Source organism: Scyliorhinus torazame, chromosome 19, assembly GCF_047496885.1.
Source record: "Scyliorhinus torazame isolate Kashiwa2021f chromosome 19, sScyTor2.1, whole genome shotgun sequence".
NCBI lineage: Eukaryota > Metazoa > Chordata > Chondrichthyes > Carcharhiniformes > Scyliorhinidae > Scyliorhinus > Scyliorhinus torazame.
Window position 1 is genome coordinate 93,809,747 of NC_092725.1, and position 20,669 is coordinate 93,830,415.

The 20,669-nt window shown below is 48.5% G+C and overlaps 1 protein-coding gene across 16 annotated transcripts in view; it reads right to left on the reverse strand.

Moving 5' to 3' along the window:
- mybpc1 (myosin binding protein C1) overlaps positions 1 to 20,669 on the reverse strand; it is a 203,378-nt gene that overhangs the window by 51,291 nt on the left and 131,418 nt on the right. For all 16 annotated transcript variants that reach the window (XM_072484804.1, XM_072484802.1, XM_072484799.1 and 13 more), the window contains 6 exons: positions 11,136 to 11,295; positions 9,337 to 9,441; positions 7,643 to 7,831; positions 5,398 to 5,532; positions 3,032 to 3,199; positions 2,359 to 2,447 (listed from right to left, as the gene is read on the reverse strand). In XM_072484804.1, coding sequence (XP_072340905.1) covers positions 2,359 to 2,447; positions 3,032 to 3,199; positions 5,398 to 5,532; positions 7,643 to 7,831; positions 9,337 to 9,441; positions 11,136 to 11,295 — 846 coding nt within the window. The remainder of the gene's footprint in view (positions 1 to 2,358; positions 2,448 to 3,031; positions 3,200 to 5,397; positions 5,533 to 7,642; positions 7,832 to 9,336; positions 9,442 to 11,135; positions 11,296 to 20,669) is intronic.

A 20,669-nucleotide genomic window follows, 5' to 3' on the forward strand; every position in this document is an offset into this window, starting at 1 on the left:
CTCCCTCAGTACTGACCCTCTGACAGTGCAGCACTCCCTCAGTACTGACGTTCTGAGAGTGCAGCACTCCCTCAGTACTGACCCTCTGACAGTGCAGCACTCCCTCAGTACTGACCTCGGACAGTGCAGCACTCCCTCAGTACTGGCGTTCTGAGAGTGCAGCACTCCCTCAGTACTGACCCTCTGGCATTGCAGCACTCCCTCAGTACTGACCTCGGACAGTGCAGCACTCCCTCAGTACTGGCGTTCTGAGAGTGCAGCATTCCCTCAGTACTGACCCTTGGACAGTACAGAGCTCCCTCAGTACTGACCCTCTGACAGTGCTGCACTCCCTCAGTACTGACCCTCTGACAGTGCTGCACTCCCTCAGTACTGACTCTCTGATAGTGCAGCACTCAATCAATACTGCCTGATGTGTTTAAGTATTTGGAGAGGGCTTTGAACCCATAAACCTCTAATTTAAGGGTGAAAGTGCCACCCACTTAGCCACAGCTGACAGCACAGGATAGAATGCACATGGATCCTACAAGAAGTGGCTGAACCACCAGGTTTGTTCATGAGTTGTAAAGACAAGGATTATTCTCAGTCCCTTTCTTTTGCAACTTGTTATATTTGAAATAAAGTGAAGCCATGTCGGGAAATGGGAAAATGGTGATAGATCCTGACTTTGAGAGATTGTGTGGAATGAAAAGTGATTTATCTCTGTCGAAGTCACTACGTATAAAATCGGTGTGAGGTGTGAAGTGATTATTTGACAAAGAGTCATTCAGACTCAAAAGATTAGTCCCCTTCTCTCTCCACAGATGTCGGAACTGTTGCGAATTTTCTGTTTTTGTTTCAGATTCCAGCATCCACAGTAATTCACTTTTATCTCTGTGAAATGATTCTCTATCATTTATCCAATCCTATTGCATACTCATCTCCATCAAGGTCGTTACCTCAGCACTTTGCTTTACCGCAAGCCCACGGATAACCTCACATTTCTCCACTTCTCCAGCTTCCACCCGAAACACATTAAAGATGCCAACGCCTTTGGACAAGCCCTCCGTCTACACAGGATCTGCTCAGATGAGGAGGAACAGAACAGACATCTACAGAGCTGAAAGAAGCCCTTGTACAAATGGGATATGGCGCTCGACTCATCGATCGACAGTTCCAACACGCCACAGCAAAAAACCGCACCAACCTCCTCAGAAGACAAACACGGGGCACAACCGACAGAGTACCCTTCGTCGTCCAGTACTATGTACTTCCCCCGAGCGGAGAAACTACGACATCTTCGCATCCTTCAACACGTCATCGATGAAGATGAACATCTTGTCAAGGTCATCCCCACTCCCCCCACTACTTGCCTTCAAACAACCGCGCAACCTCAAACAAACCATTGTTTGCAGCAAAAATCTAGCCTTCAGAACAGTGACCACGACACCACATAACCCTGCCATGGCAATCTCTGCAAGACATGCCAGATCATCGACATGGGGACCACCATTACACGTGAGAACACCACCCACCGGGTACGTGGTACATACTCGTGCGACTCGGCCAACGATGTCTACCTCATAAGCTGCAGGAAAGTAAGTCCCAAAGCCTGGTACATTGGCGAGACCATGCAGATGCTGCAACAACGGATAAACGGACATCGCGCGACAATCACTAGGCAAGAATGTTCCCTTCCAGTCGGGGAACACGTCAGCAGTCAAGGGCATTCAGCCTCTGATCTTCAGGCAAGCGTTCTCCAAGGCAGCCTTCAGGATGCGTGACAACGCAGAATCGCCGAGCAGAAACTTGTAGCCAAGTTCGGCACACATGAGTACGGCCTCAACCGGGACCTTGGATTCATGTCGCATTACATTCAACCCCCCACCATCTGGCCTGGGCTTGCAAATTCCTACCAACTGTCCCGGCTTGAGACAATTCACACCTCTTTAACCAGTGATTATCCTTCTCACTGGATCTGTAAGGACTTAATTACCTGCAAAGACTTGCATTCAAAGTATCGTGTTGCATCTTTGACTTTGTCCATAGATATTTTTCTGGAACCTACCTCTTCTTTCACCTGAGGAAAGAGCAGTGTTCCGAAAGCTAGTGATTCGAAACAAACCTGTTGGACTTTAACCTGGTGTTGTAAGACTTCTTACTGGAAATATATCGGCATTCCTTCACACTCACAAGGTCAAAATCTTGGAACTCCCTCCCCAATAGCAAGTGGGTGTTCCTACCTCAGGGACTGCAGCGGTTCAAGAAAACAACTCAAGGGCAATAATGGATAGACAATAAATGCTGGCCTAGCACCACATCCTGAGATCGAATACATTTTTAAAAATTGAATCCTCAGCACTGAAATGCATTCCCTACCTGGAAAGGGATTAAAAGATTCAGCGGCTCACCAACTTTGCGAATGTATGTTTGCTTCAGCTGTCGAGGGAGACGGATCTTTGGGGGTTCTGAAAGAGATGAGGGTTAGAGAACAGATTAATTAGTAAGTTATAGTAATATCTGTGTGTGTGAGGATCACATACAAACAGGGATACACACACAAAAACAAACACAGACCCACAGGCACACACATACACAAACAAACACAGATGCACAGGCACACACATCCACAGATGCACAGGCAATCCTACAGAAACACATATGCACTGGCAGCACTACACATGCAAACAAACTTATGCACAGGTACGACATACACATAAGCACAAATGTACACAAACACACATGGAAAATTATAAAAATTAACATATTTGCATACATATGGACACCTAAATATACACTCAGAGACATCCAACATTACCTCAACAGCCTAATATAGACTAAGACATATAGCATGACTAGCCCCTTCCATGCCTGTAATTCCTGGTTCCTGGCAGCCAACACAAAAATAAACTGGCTGGGTTCTCCCAGCCTTGCTGCCCAGAAGGTCGAACTTTTCAATGGAATCTCCTCATCGGGGCTGGGTTACCCTTGGCCTTGACTCCAGGATAGCCAACAGTTGATGATTTATTGTCAGACGGAAAGAGCTGCTCACCTACAACCTCTTTGACTAGAATGGCCGTTGTCATGCTGATCGGAGGGCTTTCACCAGCCACATTCACAGCCTTTACCCTCACGAAGATTTTCTCCCCAGTTGGGAGGCCGTTAATCGTGTATTTGGTTTTATCAGTCAGCTCACTGTTCGACACAATCCATTCGTTTGCTAGGTTGCAAGAAAAAAGGAAAAATGACTCTTTGTTATGCAGAATGAAAACTGTGATTAAATAAAATGAGCGGCACACCTCAAGAAGGATATTTTGACCTGAGAGAGAGTGCAGCACAGATTGATCAGAACGATGGCGGCTCAGAGGGTTACATATTACAGCTTGTTTTGCATAGACTAGGTTTGTATTCCCCTGAGTATAGAATAAATGTTCTAATTGAGGTGGTTAACGAGATTAAAGGAGTTAATGGGGTAGATGGTGATAAACTATTTATTTCCATTGATGGGACAAGTCCAGAATAAGGGGCAGAACAATATTTGAAATAAAACAAAAAATTGCCAGGACAAAATTCGAGTCAGGCTGTTCAGGGGTGATGTCAGGAAGCACTTCTTCACACAAAGGGGAGCGGAAATCTGGAACTCTCTCCCAAAAAGCTGTTGAGGCTGGGGGGGGGGGGGGGGGGGGGGAGGGGGGGGGGATGGGGGGAGGGGGTGGGTGTAGGGGTGGAATATCCCATTTAAAAATTCTCATCCTTATTTTTAAGTCCCTTATTGGTCTCACCCCCTCCAGCCCCTATAACCCTCATCAGAGGTTTGCACTCCTCCATTTCTGGCCTTCAGTATTTACGATTTTAGTCATCCCACCATTGGTGGCTGTATCTTCAGCTGTCCGGGCTCCCAGCTCTGGAATTCCCTTCCTAAACCCACCATCTTGCTTTCCTCCTATAAAATACTCCTTAAAACCTACCTGTTTGATCAAGCATTTGGCTGCCTGTCTAATATGTCATTTGGTGCTCAGTATCACAGTTGTGTTGTGGAGGGGATGCCATGTTAAGGATGATATTTAAATATATGTTGTCATTGTTGTTCATACTCAAGCATTCTAATGGTCCTGCAATTCCAATGAAGTCAAATGGAAGATGTCTAAATTGAACCATCCAAATAGACAGAAATCTGGGGCGTGATTCTCTGACCCCCCAACCGGGTCGGAGAATCGCCGGGGGCAGGCGTGAATCCCGCCCCCGCCGTGTCGCGAATTCTCCGCCACCGGATATTCGGCGGGGGCGGGATTCACGCCCCGCCGGTCGGCGGGAATCCCCCTGCGATTCTCCGGTCCGCGATGGGCCGAAGTCCCGCCCCTGTCAACCCACGCCAGCCGGCGTGGATTGAACCACCTACCGTACCGGCGGGAGCAGACGGCGCGGGCGGGCTCCGGGGTCCTGGGGGGGTCGCGGGGCGATCTGGCGCCGGGGTGTGCCCCCACGGTGGCCCGGCCCGCGATCGGGCCTGTGTCATGGGGCACTCTTTTCCTTCCGCCTTCGCCATGGTCTCCACTATGGCGGAGGCGGAAGAGACCCCCTCCACTGTGCACGCGCGGGGATGCCGTGAGCGGCAGCTGACGCTCCCACGCATGCGCTGCCCAGCAAAGTCATTTCCGCGCCGGCTGGCGGGGCATCAAAGGGCCTTTCCCGCCAGCTGGTGGGGCGGAAATCAGTCCGGCGCGGGCCTAGCCCCTCAAGGTAAAGGCTCGGCCCCTCAAGATGTGGAGAATTCCGCACCTTTGGGGCGGCACAATGCCGGACTGATTCGCGCCGTTTTTGGCGGCGGTCAGCGGACATCGTGCCGATTACGGAGAATCCCGCCCCTGGAGTCAAAAACTAACAAAAAGTCACACAAAATGGTAAAGATCGAAAATGGTTTAAAACATTCATCAAGGCTGAATTGATTCAGATAATTTACTATTTTGGGATGCAATAATTGAAACCATCGGCTGAAGTGTTCAGGCCCCCCCCCCCCCAACCCCGCGGAGGGGTTGAGTCATTGACCACCAGCGAGATCTTTTGGTCCTGTCAAAGTGAATGGCTATTTCCATGTATTGCTGACCCCGCCACTGGGGAACGCCATGGGTGTCAACCTCAGAGGGATTGGAAGAGACCACTGATGGGAAGGGCTGGAAAATCCCACCCAAATCAAATCTTCCTCCCACTGAGAATTTTTCTTACCTCATGTCTGGATCTGTTACAAATTCATTAGTAACGATTGATCACTGTGATTGGTCAATGACTCCTTTGTATCATGTGACTACCAGGATGGTAGAAGCTAAACTTGATTGACCTTGGTCTATTTTTGTCTAGAAATTCTTATATACATTATTTATCATAAAGTGCTTTGTTCTCTTTAGAACATTTGTGGCTTACTTCCTTCAAGGCAGTACTCAATGCGGTAACCGTTTAACCCTGCTGCTCCAATACGTTCAGGAGGCCTCCACTTGAGGGATACGCTGGTGTCTGTCACGCCATCGCAAGAAAGGAGCGTGGGTTCACTGGTTGGTGCTGGAGAAAAGAAACACAAGACAATTACAGTAATGAGGTATTATCAATGTAAAATCATCCCGGAAACTGAAGAGATTAGGAGACTGTCTTTTTGATGTTGGAAAACTGGTGAATTAGAGACCTATGTGAGGCTTTTCAAAATTGGCACATGAGCAGAACAGGTACGGCCATGCCATCTATCTGACAATATGGAAAATTATCCAGGTGACGCCAATCCAGGTGATGCTATCAAGAACACCTCGCTAACCAGTAACCTCCTCATCAATGCTTAACTGGGGTTCTGTTTGGGCCACTTGGCTCCAGAACACTTCACAGCTTTGACCCAGATATAGACAAAGCAGCTGAAGACCAGGAAGTGAAAACACTCCCAGCTGGAATCATACCTGACACAAAGGAAGATGGTGAGGTTCTTGGAGTTCAGTTATCGTAACCTCAGTACATCACTTTGGGAATCTTCTTTAACCCAGCAATCTTTAGCACTGCATCGTTATCCACTGCCCTTCCATCAGAAAATCAGGAGTGAGGTTGATTTCATTGGCCTGAATGTTCAGGATGGCGGGGGCTCTGTGGGGAGTCAGTGAGGAATACATTTTCTCTGAGAACGCCGCTGCCATTTTACACTCTAACGATCACTGATCAGCAAAGGGAGGGACTTTACCCACCCAACTTGAGAGGACATCCCGCCTTAGAGAGCTGCCAGGCAATCTGATTGGCTGGAAGATCTCCAATTCCTTCAGAAGCAGTGCTGTAGTAGCTAGAAGAGGCGCTGTATGAGGTTTTCTGAGTCTAAGTAGCAGAAACTGGAGAGAAAAGTGTTAGAGGTCCGGGTGGGGAGTGTAGGGAAGGTCGGGGGGTTTGTGAGCGGGGTAATGTGGGATAGGTTAGGGTGGTGGGTGGGAGGAAAGTCTGGAGATCAACAGGCCTTAAGGGGGGGGTGGCTCCAGTCAGAAGGGTGCTTCTGATGGAGGTGGTTAACCCCCCCACCCCCTTCCCCCTCACTCCGAGATCTAACTGTTCATTTCCGGTTTTCTTCCTGTGAGCTATCATCTTCCAACCAGCCTAAAAATTGAAGCTGGGCAGAAAACGGCCCTCAAATGGCCATAATTGGCACTTAAGGGCCCTAACTGAAGCAAGGGTGGACTTCTGGGCCGAGGCTCTGACGGCCCCCCCGTGCAAAATCACTGCAAGGTTGAGGGAGCCAAAGGGAATCCTGTCAATACAATTTCATGCTGCCCCTCGCCCCACCTCAGAACCCACTGGGGATGTGGAGAGGTGGGGGTGGATGTGGAGGGTGTAAAATTCTGTCCATAATATTCAGCTCCACTCACAGCACTTGCAATAAGCATGCAGCCCCTTCTAGACTTCAGCAGCTGTGGATAACATCCAAGCTTGAGCTGGCTTAGTAATGCCACATAACAATAATCTCAAACAAGAGAAATCCCAGCCCTCCCACCTTGACCTGCCCCTTGTTGTGATCCCACCCCGCATCCCACCAATACATTTTGAGTTATCACTGACTAGAAATTGAACTGGATAAGATATGTCAATAAGATCAGGGTAGAAACTGGGTACTCCGTTGACAACTGATTCACTTCTGAACCTCTTGAAGTCTCTCTACCATCTGCAAGGCTCAACTCAGGAATGCTCACAGTGTGCTGGAGCCCCAGCAACACCATCCAACACAGAGCAGCTTAGTAGCTCTACCACTGGACTCAATATCCACCTTCTCACCACTGACACACAGCGGCAGCAGAGCGTACCACGTGATCCACTGCAAAACGTACCAAGGTTCCCGTGACAGCACCTTCCAAACTCACAACCTCTACCAGCTGGAAGGACAAGGGCAACAGATGCACAGGAACATCACCACCTTTAGGTTTCTGTACACACCATCCTGACTTTGTCTTTTATCACTGCTCCTGGGTACATTTCCTGAAACTTTATCTATCACCAGGAGTTCCATCACCATAGGAAATGATGGAGAAAATTTGCCATTAACTTCTCTGGGGCAGCTAGAGAAGGAGAATGTAAATTCCGCCTTTGCCAACATTACCCGCATCCTGGAAACAATAAAAATAAAGCCAGAACACCAAACTTTACTTAATCTTACCAAGAGGGACGAATGCCTTTGATGGCTCACTGGGTTTAGACATTCCAATGGCATTGATAGCAAACACACGGACTTCATAGGGAATCCCTTCAATCATGTTCTTGGGTTCAAAGGTCATTTCTTTGCATACGTCAAAGTTGAGTCGCATCCATCGAGAGCTTTGCTTCTTTTTTCTCTCGATGACGTAACCTGAATATAATGGAGAATCGCACCCGAAAAAAACATGATTAAATAGCAGCAACTCACCACTCAACTGATTAACGGAACCCTGTCCTTCTCACATAGCCCCACCCCATTTACAACGCCCCACACCCATACTAAAGTGCAACTCCGGTAAATTTATTGAATTCATGTCAGAAATGATTGAGACAGAAAGCAGAAGGTCTTCAGTGAGATTGAAAGAAAGATAATAAGATGTTAAGACTAGTTGTAGAAGTAAACTGTTCGGCTCATCAAGTCTGCTCCGCCATTCAATGAACCCATGACTGACCCGATACGATAATCCTCAGTTCCACTTTCCTGCCATAAGCCTTGATTCCCTTACTGATTAAAAATCTGACTATCTCAGCCTTAAACATACTTCAACATAATGACCCAGCCTCTGCAGCTCTCTGTGGTAAAGAATTCAACAGATTCGCTACCCTCAGAGCAAAACTTCCTCCTCATCTCTGTCTTAAATGGGTGACCCTTACTCTGAGATTATGTCCTTTGGTCCTAGACTGTCCCACAAGGGGAAACAACCTCTCAGCATCTACCTGTCAAACCCCTGAGGAAGGTCAGGGGGTTTGTGAGCGGGATAATGTGGGATAGGTTAGGGTGGTGGGTGGGAGGAAAGTCTGGAGATCAACAGGCCTTAAGGGGAGGGTGGCCCCAGTCAGAATCAGGTAATAATAATAATAATCTTTATTAGTGTCACAATACATTAACATACAGCTATTTATGTGCTGTTTTAAAGTAGCCAATTTTCAGATCTCAAATATATTTTCGGGTCCCCAAAATATTTTCTTCTCATTATAACGTTGCTGTTTGCGGGAGTTTGCTATGCACAGATTGGCTCTGCACATTCTAAACAGTACATACTTCCACACATACCTCATTGGCTGTAAGGCACTTGGGTGCAGCCTGAAGGTTGGAAAGGAGCTAAAGGGTAGCACGATAGCACAGTGGCTTCACAGCTCTAGGGTCCCAGGTTCGATTCCAGGCTTGGGTCACTGTCTGTGCGGAGTCTGCACGTTCTCCCTGTGTCTGCATGGGTTTCCTTTGGGTGCTCCAGTTTCCTCCCACAGTCCAAAGATGTGCAGGTTAGGTGGATTGGCCATGCTAAATTGCCCTTCGTGTCCAAAAGGTGGGGTGGGGTTACTGGGTTACGGGGATAGGGTGGAGGTGTGGGCTTGGGTAGGGTGCTCTTTCCAAGGGCCAGTGCAGACTCGATGGGCCGAATGGCCTCCTTCTGCACTGTAAATTCTATGAAATCTGTAAATATTATGAAATATACTAACTCAACTTCATTCCAGGTATCATAAGCCCAAAGGACCAGAAGTTACAAGAGCAAAATTAGGCCAGTCAGCCCATCGAGTCTCCTCTGCCATTCGACCATGGCTGATACGTTTTTCATCCCCATTCTCCTGCCTTCTCCCTGTATCAGCAATTTGCTGTGTATTTCCATTTTCCCCTAGTTTCCAATGGAACTTTACCTAGAATTGGGGAGCTTCCATCATAATCGGGTGGATTCCACATCATCGAACACCAGTCACCTCCAACTTCAGTAACTATCGGTGGGGCAGGTGGATCTGGGACGTCTATTGCAAAACAAAAACAGATCCGATATTACTGCTATGTTCTCACAAACTATGCCCTCTCAACATTCTGCAGGATGATTCTATACTGGGTTCATCATCAAGACATTGAAAGTTCCCAGATGCTAGCCCCAATGAGCAGAATCTTATGGAGGCTGCCAGCTGCAGACCGCCAGCTGCCAGCTGCAGACCAGGCAATAAACACACTGGAAAGCTCGCTGCATCATATGTCACTCAGGCACTTAACAGGCCTGTGGCCCAGGATCAGGGACCCCTGGGTTGAAAGTACTGCCTGCTGAGAGGTCCACAGTTCTATTGAAAGGCAGTGCCAGCAGGGAGGCAGTACTTGCTGCCGGTATGACACCCACATGATGCCTGAGGTAAGAGCTGATTCCAGGCCATTGGTGAGCAATGGCAGGAGAGAGGTTATATGGTAGGAGCTGTGGGTGAGTGGGGTCAGCACAACATGGGCAGATGGTAGCTCTCAACATGCCCCTTTCCACATCTCCTGATGCTAGATCCCTCAATCGGCCGCTGAGTGCCTTTGAACGAGCCCCCCCCCCCCTCCCCCTACCATTCCCACCACCCCTCCCCACACAACCCAGGAACCTACACACAATCCTAAAAGGCTTTACCTGTTGTACACACTGCACGGTGAGTCTCCACTGGCAGGATTCTCCATTGCACAGCAGCGCATCCACACCCTTGGATTTCCCGGTGGCGTGGGATGGCCACAATGAGAAATCCCATTGGCAGGTGATGGGAACAGAGAATCCCGCTGCCAGTGAGGACGCGCCACCCAGGAAAACATGGCTGGCAGACCGGAGAATCGTGCCCTTGAAGTTGGCCTAATACTAACAGCAGTGGGATGGGCCCTTAAGTGGGCATTAATTGTATTCAAGGCATCAATTCATGGTGGGATGGGATGGCCGTCCATAAGCCCTCCTGCCATGAACCTAACTGGGGTGGAATTGGTAGGATCCCCTTCTGCCAACTTCTCATCTGATTAAATGCCTCCCACCATCAAATTTGACATGAGGAGGGGCACAAGATTCCACTGCATCCTCCTGACTTGGAAATATTTCGCCATTCCTTCACTGGGACAAAATCCTGGAACTCCCTGCCTAATGACACCGTGGGTGTACCTACACCAGATGGACTGCAGTGATTTAAAGTGGTGGATCACCACCACCTTCTCGAGGGCAAGTAGGGATGGGCAATAAATAAAATAATATAAAATAGTACAGCACATTAAGTCTATTAAACACATCTCTTACAGACAGCAATCCACTTGCCTGCCTTTTCTCCATACCTTGGCAATATTTTGTCCTTCAAATATTCATGCACTTTCCCTTTAAAATCTATTGCTGAATAGAAAACCACCATCCTATTAAGCAGTGCATTCTAAATCCTAACCACACAATGGGGTAAATTCCCTGGTCCTGCCTGCCTCGGGAATTGTCACGGGCAGGACGGGAAATTTGAAAGACCATTTAAAGGTCCGTAGACCTCAGGCGGGAATTTCCAGTTTGGGAGCCGGCATGATCAAAAAATCCCATCCAAGTAGGTTTGTCCTTATGCTGCCTCTTATTCCATCATTTGATCCTTCAGAAAATGGAGGCAGTTTCCCTTTATTTAACTACCGAAACCCTTCAAGATCCTTCGAAGCAATGACTAAAAACACAGCGGTCACTTACCGACTACCTTTATTTTCAACTGAGCACTGTCCTCCCCGGCTTCGTTTTGTACCACAATCTTGTAAGGTCCAGAATCATCTTTCTCAGCCATCTCAATGACCAATGAGGTGTGATCAGGGAACGATTCAGCTTTCACCCGGCCCCCTGTATCCATAATGACCTACAGAAACAAACAGAGGGGGCGCAAATGATCCCTTACCAGACAATAACCCTTTCAAACGTAATTCATGTGATGGGGGCGTCGCCGGCTGGCCCAGCATTTTATGCCCATCCCTGAGGGCATTTTAAGAGTCAACCACATTGCTATGGCTCTGGAGTCATACGTAAGCCGTACCAGGTAAGGACGGCAGATTGCCTTCCCTAAAGGGACATTAGTAAACCAGATGGGTTTTTACGACAGCTGACAATGGTTTCATGGTCACCTTTAGACTTTTAATTCCAGGTTTTTATTGAATTCAAATTTCACTATCTGCGGTGGTGGGATTCAAACCTCAGGTCCTCAGTGCATTACCCTGGGTCTCTAGATTACGAGTCCAGCGACAATACCACTACACCACCAGCACCTTTAACCTGATAGAACATCAGTTCTTTCTATTTTTACCATGAATCCTAGCACTCCCAGTAATTTGGGTAATGTCATAGGCTGTGGAAGTTTGAAGAGGAGGGGGATGATGCAATGGCCGCTGTGACAGATGGTATGGTATTTGTGAATTTAGGGTAGTTTCAGTCATGTGACAGAGGTAGAGAGCTGATTGGACAGTTCTGAATGTGGATTTAAGCACAGATTTGGGCGATGATGACACATTCAAAGACTTTGGAGAGGAAAGGGGGGTTAGTTATGGTGTGATGATTTACAATGACAGAATGAGAATGTGGCTTCTTTTCTGAGTTTGGCTGGGTGTTGTTGAGCCAGGGGGACTGCACCCAAAGAGTGAGAACCATTTAAATTCAGGAAAGAGAAAATTGGATGGTCCTCAGCCTAATGTGAATGGAGTCAAGCGAATCTCATAGGCAAAGTGAGCTTGGAGAGGGCATGAAGGGGGTGGTACAGAAAGTGGAAAAAGATGTCAGCACTGAGGATGCCTCTCATATTCCTAACACATTAACAGCTGTACATGGCACGTGTTTACAGCCCCCCATATTGAGGCATCAGCTGTCTTAGTAGCACCTTAAAAAAAAATATTCATTCATGGCATGTGGGCATCCCTGCAAGGCCGGCATTTGTGTCCCGTCCCCGAGAGGAGCTAAGAGTGGACCACATTGCAGTGGGCTCGAGTCACATGTAGGCCAGACCAGGTAAGGATGCCAGATTAGAATAGATAGTTGTTTGATTACTGGCACAGACATGATGGGTCGAAGGGCCTCTTTCTGCCAGTTCCAGGTGGTGGTGTTTGCATGTGTCTGTTGCCCTTGTCCTTCTAGACAGTAGTAAACTCCTTCATGGGCTTGCAAAGTGGTGCCTAAGGAGCCTTGCTGAGATCCTGCAGTGCGGCGGTGTACACAGCTGTCATTGTTTGGTGGTGGAATGAATGTTTATGGATGGGGTGACACAGGTGGTGGAGGGAGTGAATGTTTATGGATGGGTTGACAATCATGCAGGCTGTTTTGTCCTGAATAGCGTCAAGCTTTTTTGGGTGTGGTTGGAGTTGCACTCATCCAGGCCAGTGGAGTCTCATTCGCACTCCTGACTTGTGCCTTGTAGATGGAGGACAGGCTTTGGGGAGTCAGGAGGTGAGTTCTTCGAAAAGTGACTCGCAGCCTCTGACATGTTCTTCTAGCCACAGTATTTACATACATAGAAAATAGAAGCAGGAGGAGGCCATTTGGCCCTTCAAACCTAGTCCGCCATTCATTATGATCATGGCTGACCATCAAATTCAATACCCTGATCCTGCCTTCCCCCATATCCCTTGCTCCCTTTAGCCTCAAGAGCGTTGTAACGAGGCAGCACAGTGGCGTAGGTGACAGCCCTGGGACTGGGGTGCTGGGGACCCGGGTTCGAACCCCAGCCCTGGGTCGCTGTCCATGTGAGTTTGCACATTCTCCCAGTGTCTACGTGGGTTTCATCCCCACAACCCAAAGATGTGCAGGTTAGGTGGACTGGCCACGCTAAATTGCCCCTTAATTGGAAAAAAATATAATTGGGTACTCTAAATTTAAAAGATATATAAATAAAAAGAGCGATATAACAAATTCTTTTTTGAAATCACGCAACGTTTTCGCCTCACAACGTTTTGTGCTAGTGAATTCCACGGATTCACCACTCACTGCGCGAAGAACTTTCTCCACACCTCAGTCCTAAAAAGTTTAACCTTTATCCTCAAACTATGACCCCTAGTTATGGACTCCCCACACCATCGGGAACATTCTTTCTGAATCTACCCTGTCCAATCCTGTTAGAATTTTGTAAGTTTCTATGAGATCCCCACTACTCTTCCAAATTCCAATGATCATAATCCTAATTCCTAATCGACTTAGTCTCTCCTCAGTCCCGCCATCCCAGAAATCAACCTGGTGAACCTTTGCTGCGCTCCCTCTACAGGAAGATCATTCTTCCTCAGATAAAGACACCAAAACTGCGCACGTTACTCCAGGTATGGCCTCACCCTGTACAATTGCAGTAAAACATTCCGTTTTTAAAAAATTTAGAGTACCCAGTTATTATTTTTTTTCAATTAAAGGACAATTTAGCGTGGCCAATCCAGTGTGCAATTAGTGTGCAAACGCCACACGGATAGTGATCCAGGTCTGTGATGCAAACCCAGGTCCTCAGTGCTGTAGGCAGTAGTGCTAACCACTATGCCACGTGCCGCCCTGCAGTAAAACATTCCTAATCCTATACTCAAATCCTCTTGCTATGAAGGCCAACATACCATTTTACTTCTTTACTACCTGCTGTACCTACGCACCTACTTTCAGCGAATGATGCATGAGGACACCAAGGTCTTGCTGAGTATCCACCTCTCTCAATTTACATCCATTCAAATAATAATCTGCCTTCCTACTTTTGCTCACCAAAATGGATAACCTCACATTTACCCACATTATACTGCATCTGTCATGCTTATGCCCACTCACTCAGCCTGTCCAAATCACCGCCTCCTCCTGATGTCAGCGCGCTGACCCAGGAAAAGATTGTTTTTAAAATTCAGTTCTGTCTTCCTGCATCGGTCCTGAATATGCTCAATGGCTGATCCTGCAGAACTCTCTATGATAGTGAATTTTAGAGATTAAAAAGATTCACAACACTTTGAGTTAAGTAATTCCTCCTCATCTATGTCCAAAGTCGTCGCATTATAATTTGCAGACTATATCCCCAGGCTGTAAACCACCCATCTGAGGAAAACTTACATTCTGCATCTGCTCTGTAGAGTCCTGATAAAATAATGCCTGTTTCAATGAGGTCATTTCGGGGCCTCCGATGTGGCCTGGCCCGCGATCGGGACCCACTGCGCATGCGCAGCCGGACCCACTGCGCACGCGCGCATCCCCGCGTCACCCATTCCACGGCTGGATCAGCAGCTGGAGCGGCGTGAACCGCTCCAGCGCCCTGCTGGCTCCCTGTAGGGGCCAGAATTGCTAATCCTGGGGCCGTGTTTACGCCGTCGGGAAACGCGACGATGGCGTCAACACTTAGCCTCAGGATCAGAGAATCCCGCCGAACGTTATAGATGGTATTGGTCATGGGTTAGGGAGGTGCTACCGAAGGAACCTTGGTGAATTACTGCAGTGCATCTTGTAGATGGTCCATATAGCTGCCACAGGTTGTCGGTGGTGTAGAGATTGAATGTTTGTGGAAAGGGGAGCAATCAAGCAGGCTGCTTGAATGTTGTTGGAGTTGCACTCATCCAAGCAAGTGAAGATTATTCCATTACACTCCTGACTTGTACCTTGTAGATGGTGGACAGGCTTTGGGGAGTCAGGAGGTGAGTTACTCGTCGCAGGATACCTAATCTTTGACCTGCCACAGTATTTATATGGATAGTCCAGTTCAGTATCTAGTCAATTTGGTAACCCCCAGGGTGCTGATAGTGGGGGATTCAGCGATGGTAATGCCACTGAATGTCAAGGGGCGATGGTTATATCCTCTCATTTTGGAGATGGTCACTGCCTGGCATTTGTGTGGTGTGAAATTAATGTGGCAGGGGGGTGGGAACCGATGCAGGAAGTCGGAGGGAAGTAAAACGGGGCCAGAAACAAAAAGCAGTAAGGGGGAAAGTGTAAGTCAGAGAAGCCATAGTCAAAAATCAAAAAGGGTCACAGTACAGGGTACAGCGATTGAGGAGAGTGTGAAAAGGGAGGTGACCAATGCAGGATTGAGGATGTTGTACCTAAATGCGCGCAGTATACGGAACAAGGTAAATGAGCTTGTTGCGCGCATTGAAATTGGCCGGTACGATGTTGTGGGCATCACAGAGACGTGGCTGCAAGGGGATCAGGGCTGGGATCTAAATATCCAAGGATATGTGTCCTATCGAAAGGACAGGCAGATGGGCAAAGGGGGCGGGTTGCATTGTTAGTAAGGAATGAAGTTAAATCGATAGCAAGGAGCGATATAGGATCAGAAGGCATAGAATCTCTGTGGGTAGAGTTGAGGAATCGCAAAGGTAAAAAGACCCTGATGGGAGTTATGTACAGGCACCCTAGCAGTAGTCAGGATGTGGGGCAGAAAATAAATCAGGAGATAGAAAAGGCATGTAAAAAAGGCAATATTACAATAATCATGGGGGACTTCAATATGCAGGTGGACTGGGAAAATCAGGTTGGTCGTGGATCCGAAAGGGAATTTGTGGAATGTCTAAGAGATGGTTTTTTGGAGCAGCTTGTGACAGGGCCTACTAGAGAACAGGCAATTCTGGGTTTGGTGATGTGTAATGAGGCAGATTTGATTAGGGAACTTAAGGTGAAGGAACCCTTAGGGAGCAGTGACCACAATTTACCCTGCAGTTTGAGAGGGAGAAGCTGCAATCAGATGTAACGGTATTGCAATTAAATAAGGATAACTACAATGACATGAGGGAGGAGCTGGCCAGAGGTGATTGGGAAGACAGTGGAACAGCAATGGCAGGGGTTTTTGGGGATTATTAGGGAGGCACAACAGAAATTCATCCCAAGGAATGAATTAAGGAGGAGGAAATATGCTAAGGGGAGGACAAGGGACATGGCTGACGAGGGTTGTCAAGGACAGCATAAGAGCTAAAGAAAAAGCATACAAAGTGGTGAGGATTAGTGGGAAACCAGACGATTGGGAAGCCTTTAAAAGCGAGCAGAGGGCAACTAAAAAAGCAATAAGGGGGGAGAAGATGAATTATGAGTGCAAGCTAGCTAGTAATATAAAGGAAGATAGGAAGAGATTTTTTTCAACATATAAAAGGTAAGAGAGAGGCAAAAATAGTCATTGGACCACTAGAAAATGTGGCTGGAGAAGTAATAGTAAAAAACAAAGAAATGCCAGACGAACTGAATAGATACTTTGCATCAGTCTTCATGGTGGACGACACCAGCGAGGTGCCGAAGCTCCAGGAGAACCAGGGGGAGAGGTGAGTGCAGTGACCATTGCTAAGGAGAAGGTTCTGGTGAAACTGAAAGGTCTGAAAGTGGATAAGTCACCTGGACCGGATGGACTACACCCCAGGGTCCTAAAAGAGATAGCTGAGGAAATTGTGGAGACATTAGTGATGATCTTTCAGGAATCACTGGAGGCAGGAAGGGTCCCAGAGGACTGGAAGGTGGCTAATGCAACACCACTGTTTAAGAAGGGAGAAGACGGGAAATTATAGGCCAGTTAGCCTGACTTCGGTCATTGGTAAGACTTTAGAGTCTGTTATTAAAGATGAGGGGCGGGATTCTCCGACCCACTGCTGGGTCGTAGAATCGCCGAGAGGCAGCGTCCGTCCACCCCCCCCCCCCAGAGATTCTCCGGCCTGCGATGGGCCGAGTCGCCGCCCGTTTTCAGCCAGTCCCGCCGGCGTATATTACACCAGGTATTTGCCGGCGGGACTTGGTTGCACGGGTGGCCTCCGGGGTCCTTGGGGGGGTGCGGGGGGATCTGGCCCTGGGAGGTGGTGCCCCCACGGTGGCCTGGCCCGCGATCGGGGCCCACCGATCCGCGGGCGGGCCTGTGCCGTCAGGGCACTCTATTCTTCCGCGTCGGCCGCTGTGGTCCTCCGGGATGGCCGACGCGGAGATGAACCCCCACTGCGCATGCACTGGGAGGACGCCAGCACACGCTGGTGCTCCTGCGCATGCGTCAACTCGCACCAGCGGGCGGAGGCCCTTCCCCGCCGGCCGGCGCAGCGCAAACCACTCCGCCGCCGGCCTAGCCCCTGAAGGTGCGGAGGATTCTGCACCTTTGGGGCGGCCTGACGCCGGAGTGATTCACGCCACTTCTCGGCGGCGGAGTTGCCTGCCCCGCCGATTCCCGCAGTATCCCGCCCGAGATTGCGAAGCACTTGGAAGTGCATGGTAAAATAGGACTGAGTCAGCAAGGCTTTGTCAAAGGGAGGTCGTGTCTGACAAATTTGTTAGAGTTCTTTAAGGAGGTAACAAGCAAGTTAGACAAAGGAGAACCAGTGGACGTGATTTATTTAGATTTCCAGAAGGCCTTTGACAAGGTGCCGCATAGGAGACTATTAAATAAGTTAAGAGCTCATGGTGTTCAGGGTAAGATCCTGGCATGGATAGAGGATTGGCTGACTGGCAGAAGGCAGAGAGTGGGGATAAAGGAGTCTTTTTCAGGATGGCAGCCGGTGACTGGTGGTGTGCCTCAGGGGTCTGTGCTGGGACCACAACTTTTTACAATATACATTAATGATCTGGAAGAAGGTACTGAAGGCACTGTTGCTAAGTTTGCAGATGTTACAAAGATCTGTAGAGGGACAGGTAGTATTGAGGAAGCAAGGGGGCTGCAGAAGGACTTGGACAAGCTAGGAGAGTGGGAATGAAGTGGCAAATGGAATACAATGTGGAAAAGTGTGAGGTTATGCTCTTTGGAAGGAGGAATTTAGGCATAGGCTATTTTCTAAATGGGGAAATGCTTCGGAAAGCAGAAGCACAAAGGGACTTGGGAGTCCTTGTTCACGATTCTCTTAAGGTTAATGTGCAGGTTCAGTCGGCAGTTAAGAAGGCAAATGCAATGTTAGCATTCATGTCAAGAGGGCGAGAATACAAGACCAGGGATGTACTTCTGAGGCTGTATAAGGCTCTGGTCAGACCCCATTTGGAGCATTGTGAGCAGTTTTGGGCACTGTATCTAAGGAAGGATATGCTGGCCTTGGAAAGGTCCAGAGGAGGTTCACAAGAATGATCCCTGGAATGAAGAACTTGTCATATGAGGAATGTTTGAGGACTCTGGGTCTGTACTCATTGGAGTTTAGAAGGATGAGAGGGGATCTTATTGAAACTTACAGGATACTGCGAGGCCTGGATAGAGTGGACGTGGAGAGGATGTTTCCACGTGTAGGACAAACTAGAAGCAGAGGACACCATCTCAGACTAAAGGACGATCCTTTAAAACAGAGATGAGGAGGAATTTCTTCAGCCAGAGGGTGGTGAATCTATGGAACTCTTTGCTGCAGAAGACTGTGGAGGCCAAATCACTGAGTGTCTTTAAGACAGAGATAGATAGGTTCTTGATTAATAACGGTATCAGGGGTTATGGGGAGAAGGCAGGAGAATGGGGATGAGAAAATATCAGCCATGATTGAATGGCGGAGCAGACTCGATGGGCCAAGTGGCCTAATTTTGCTCCTATGTCTTATGGTGAATGTTACTTGGCACTTGTCAGTCCAAGACTGGATATTGTCCAGGTCTTGCAGCACTTGGATATGAACTGCTTCAGTTTCAGAGGAGTTGCGAATGGGCCAGGGCTTTATAATGTACTTGATCAAATGCTGCCTTGATGTCAAGTGCAGTCACTCTCACCTCACTTCTGGCATTCAGTTCTTTTGTCCATACTTTTACTAAGGCTGTAATTATGTAAGGAATTGACTGACCCTGGCACACCTAAACTGGGCACCTGTGAGAAGGTTATTGCTGAGTAAATGCCGCTTGATAGCACTGTTGATGAAAGCTTCCATTACTTTGCAGATGATGAAGAGTATGGTAATTGGCTGGGTTGGGTTTGTCCTGTTTTTTGTGTACAGGATATACCTGGGTAATTTTCCACATTGTCAGGTAGATGTCAGTGTTGTAGTTGTACCGGCACAACTTGGCTAGGTTTGCAGTTCTGGAGTACAAGTCTTCAAGACTATTGGGGTGGCAGGTGGCACAGCGGTTAACACATCTCCCTCAAAGCGCGAGGGACCCGGGTTCAAATCTGGCCTTGGGTGACTGTGTGGAGTTTGCACTTTCTCACCGTTTCTGCGTGGGTTTCTTCTGGGTGTTCCCATTATCCAAAGATATGCAGGTTAGGTGGATTGGTAGTGCTAAATTGCCTCTTAATGACCAAAGATTTGGAGGTTAGGCGAGGTTACAGTGACAGGGCAGAGGAGTGTACCTGGGTAGGATGCTCTTTCGGAGGGTTGGTGCAGACTAGATGGGCCAAATGCTTACACACATCAAAGAGAATTAAGTGTATTCAATTTCCAGCTCAGCACTTCAGCCTCACTCCAGCATGAAAAGGCGTGATTGGGGGAGGGAAGGGCGGGGGGAGGTCTCCCTAGTTGCGAGGTCTCTGTGGGGGATGTCCTTTAGTTAGGGACATCCTGTGGGGATCCATTTAGCTAGGGGGTCCATGGGAGGGGGGGGGGGGGCGGGGGGGCTCCCAGTTAGGAGCTCATTAGAGGGTCTCACTATTAAGGGGGTCTCCCTAATAAGGTGGTTCTGGGGGGGTCTTCCTAGTTAAGTGGTCCCTGGGGGGGGGGGGTCTCCCTTGTTATGGGGTTACTGGGAAGGCCTTCCTAATTGGAGGGTCCTTGGGGAGGGGGTCTCCCTATTAAGGGTGTCCCTGGGGGTTCTCCCATTTTAAGGGGACCCTGGGAGGAGAGGTGAGCAGGAAGAGGGGGTGGCCCTCAGATGGACTTTTGGTGCAACTCCCTTAAGGAGTTGCCCTCTTGGCCCACCGTAAGGTCCTCCGCGTCAGGCTCACGTTTGGTTGACACCTGTTGTAAATCCCGCCCACCTGCTTCCTGGTCCAGGGGACCGGAGAATAACACAGGGCCAGAGAATACAGTGCCCTGTCTACTCAGTGGATGTAAATAACTCATTAGCATCCTCCCGCTGGCACGTATGCGTGAACCCCTATCCCAGCCGCCAGCGGGGGCTGGAGGATAGCGGTCGGTACGGCACCTGGCGCAAACTTCAATTTCAGCCAGGCGCCCGATTTTACACCCATCATGATTCACAATCCTAGCGCTGAGGTGCGGGGAATTTAGCCCTCTATCTTAACTCAAGAATGCCTGGTTAAATTGGCACCTTTTAAAACATAACTATTGGGTCTGGAAAGTATCCAAGAGAAAGGGTACCTTCTTAGATTCAACCTTGTTGCTACCAGCAGAGGGTCGGTTGAATAAAGACACAGAGCCAGTTATCTCC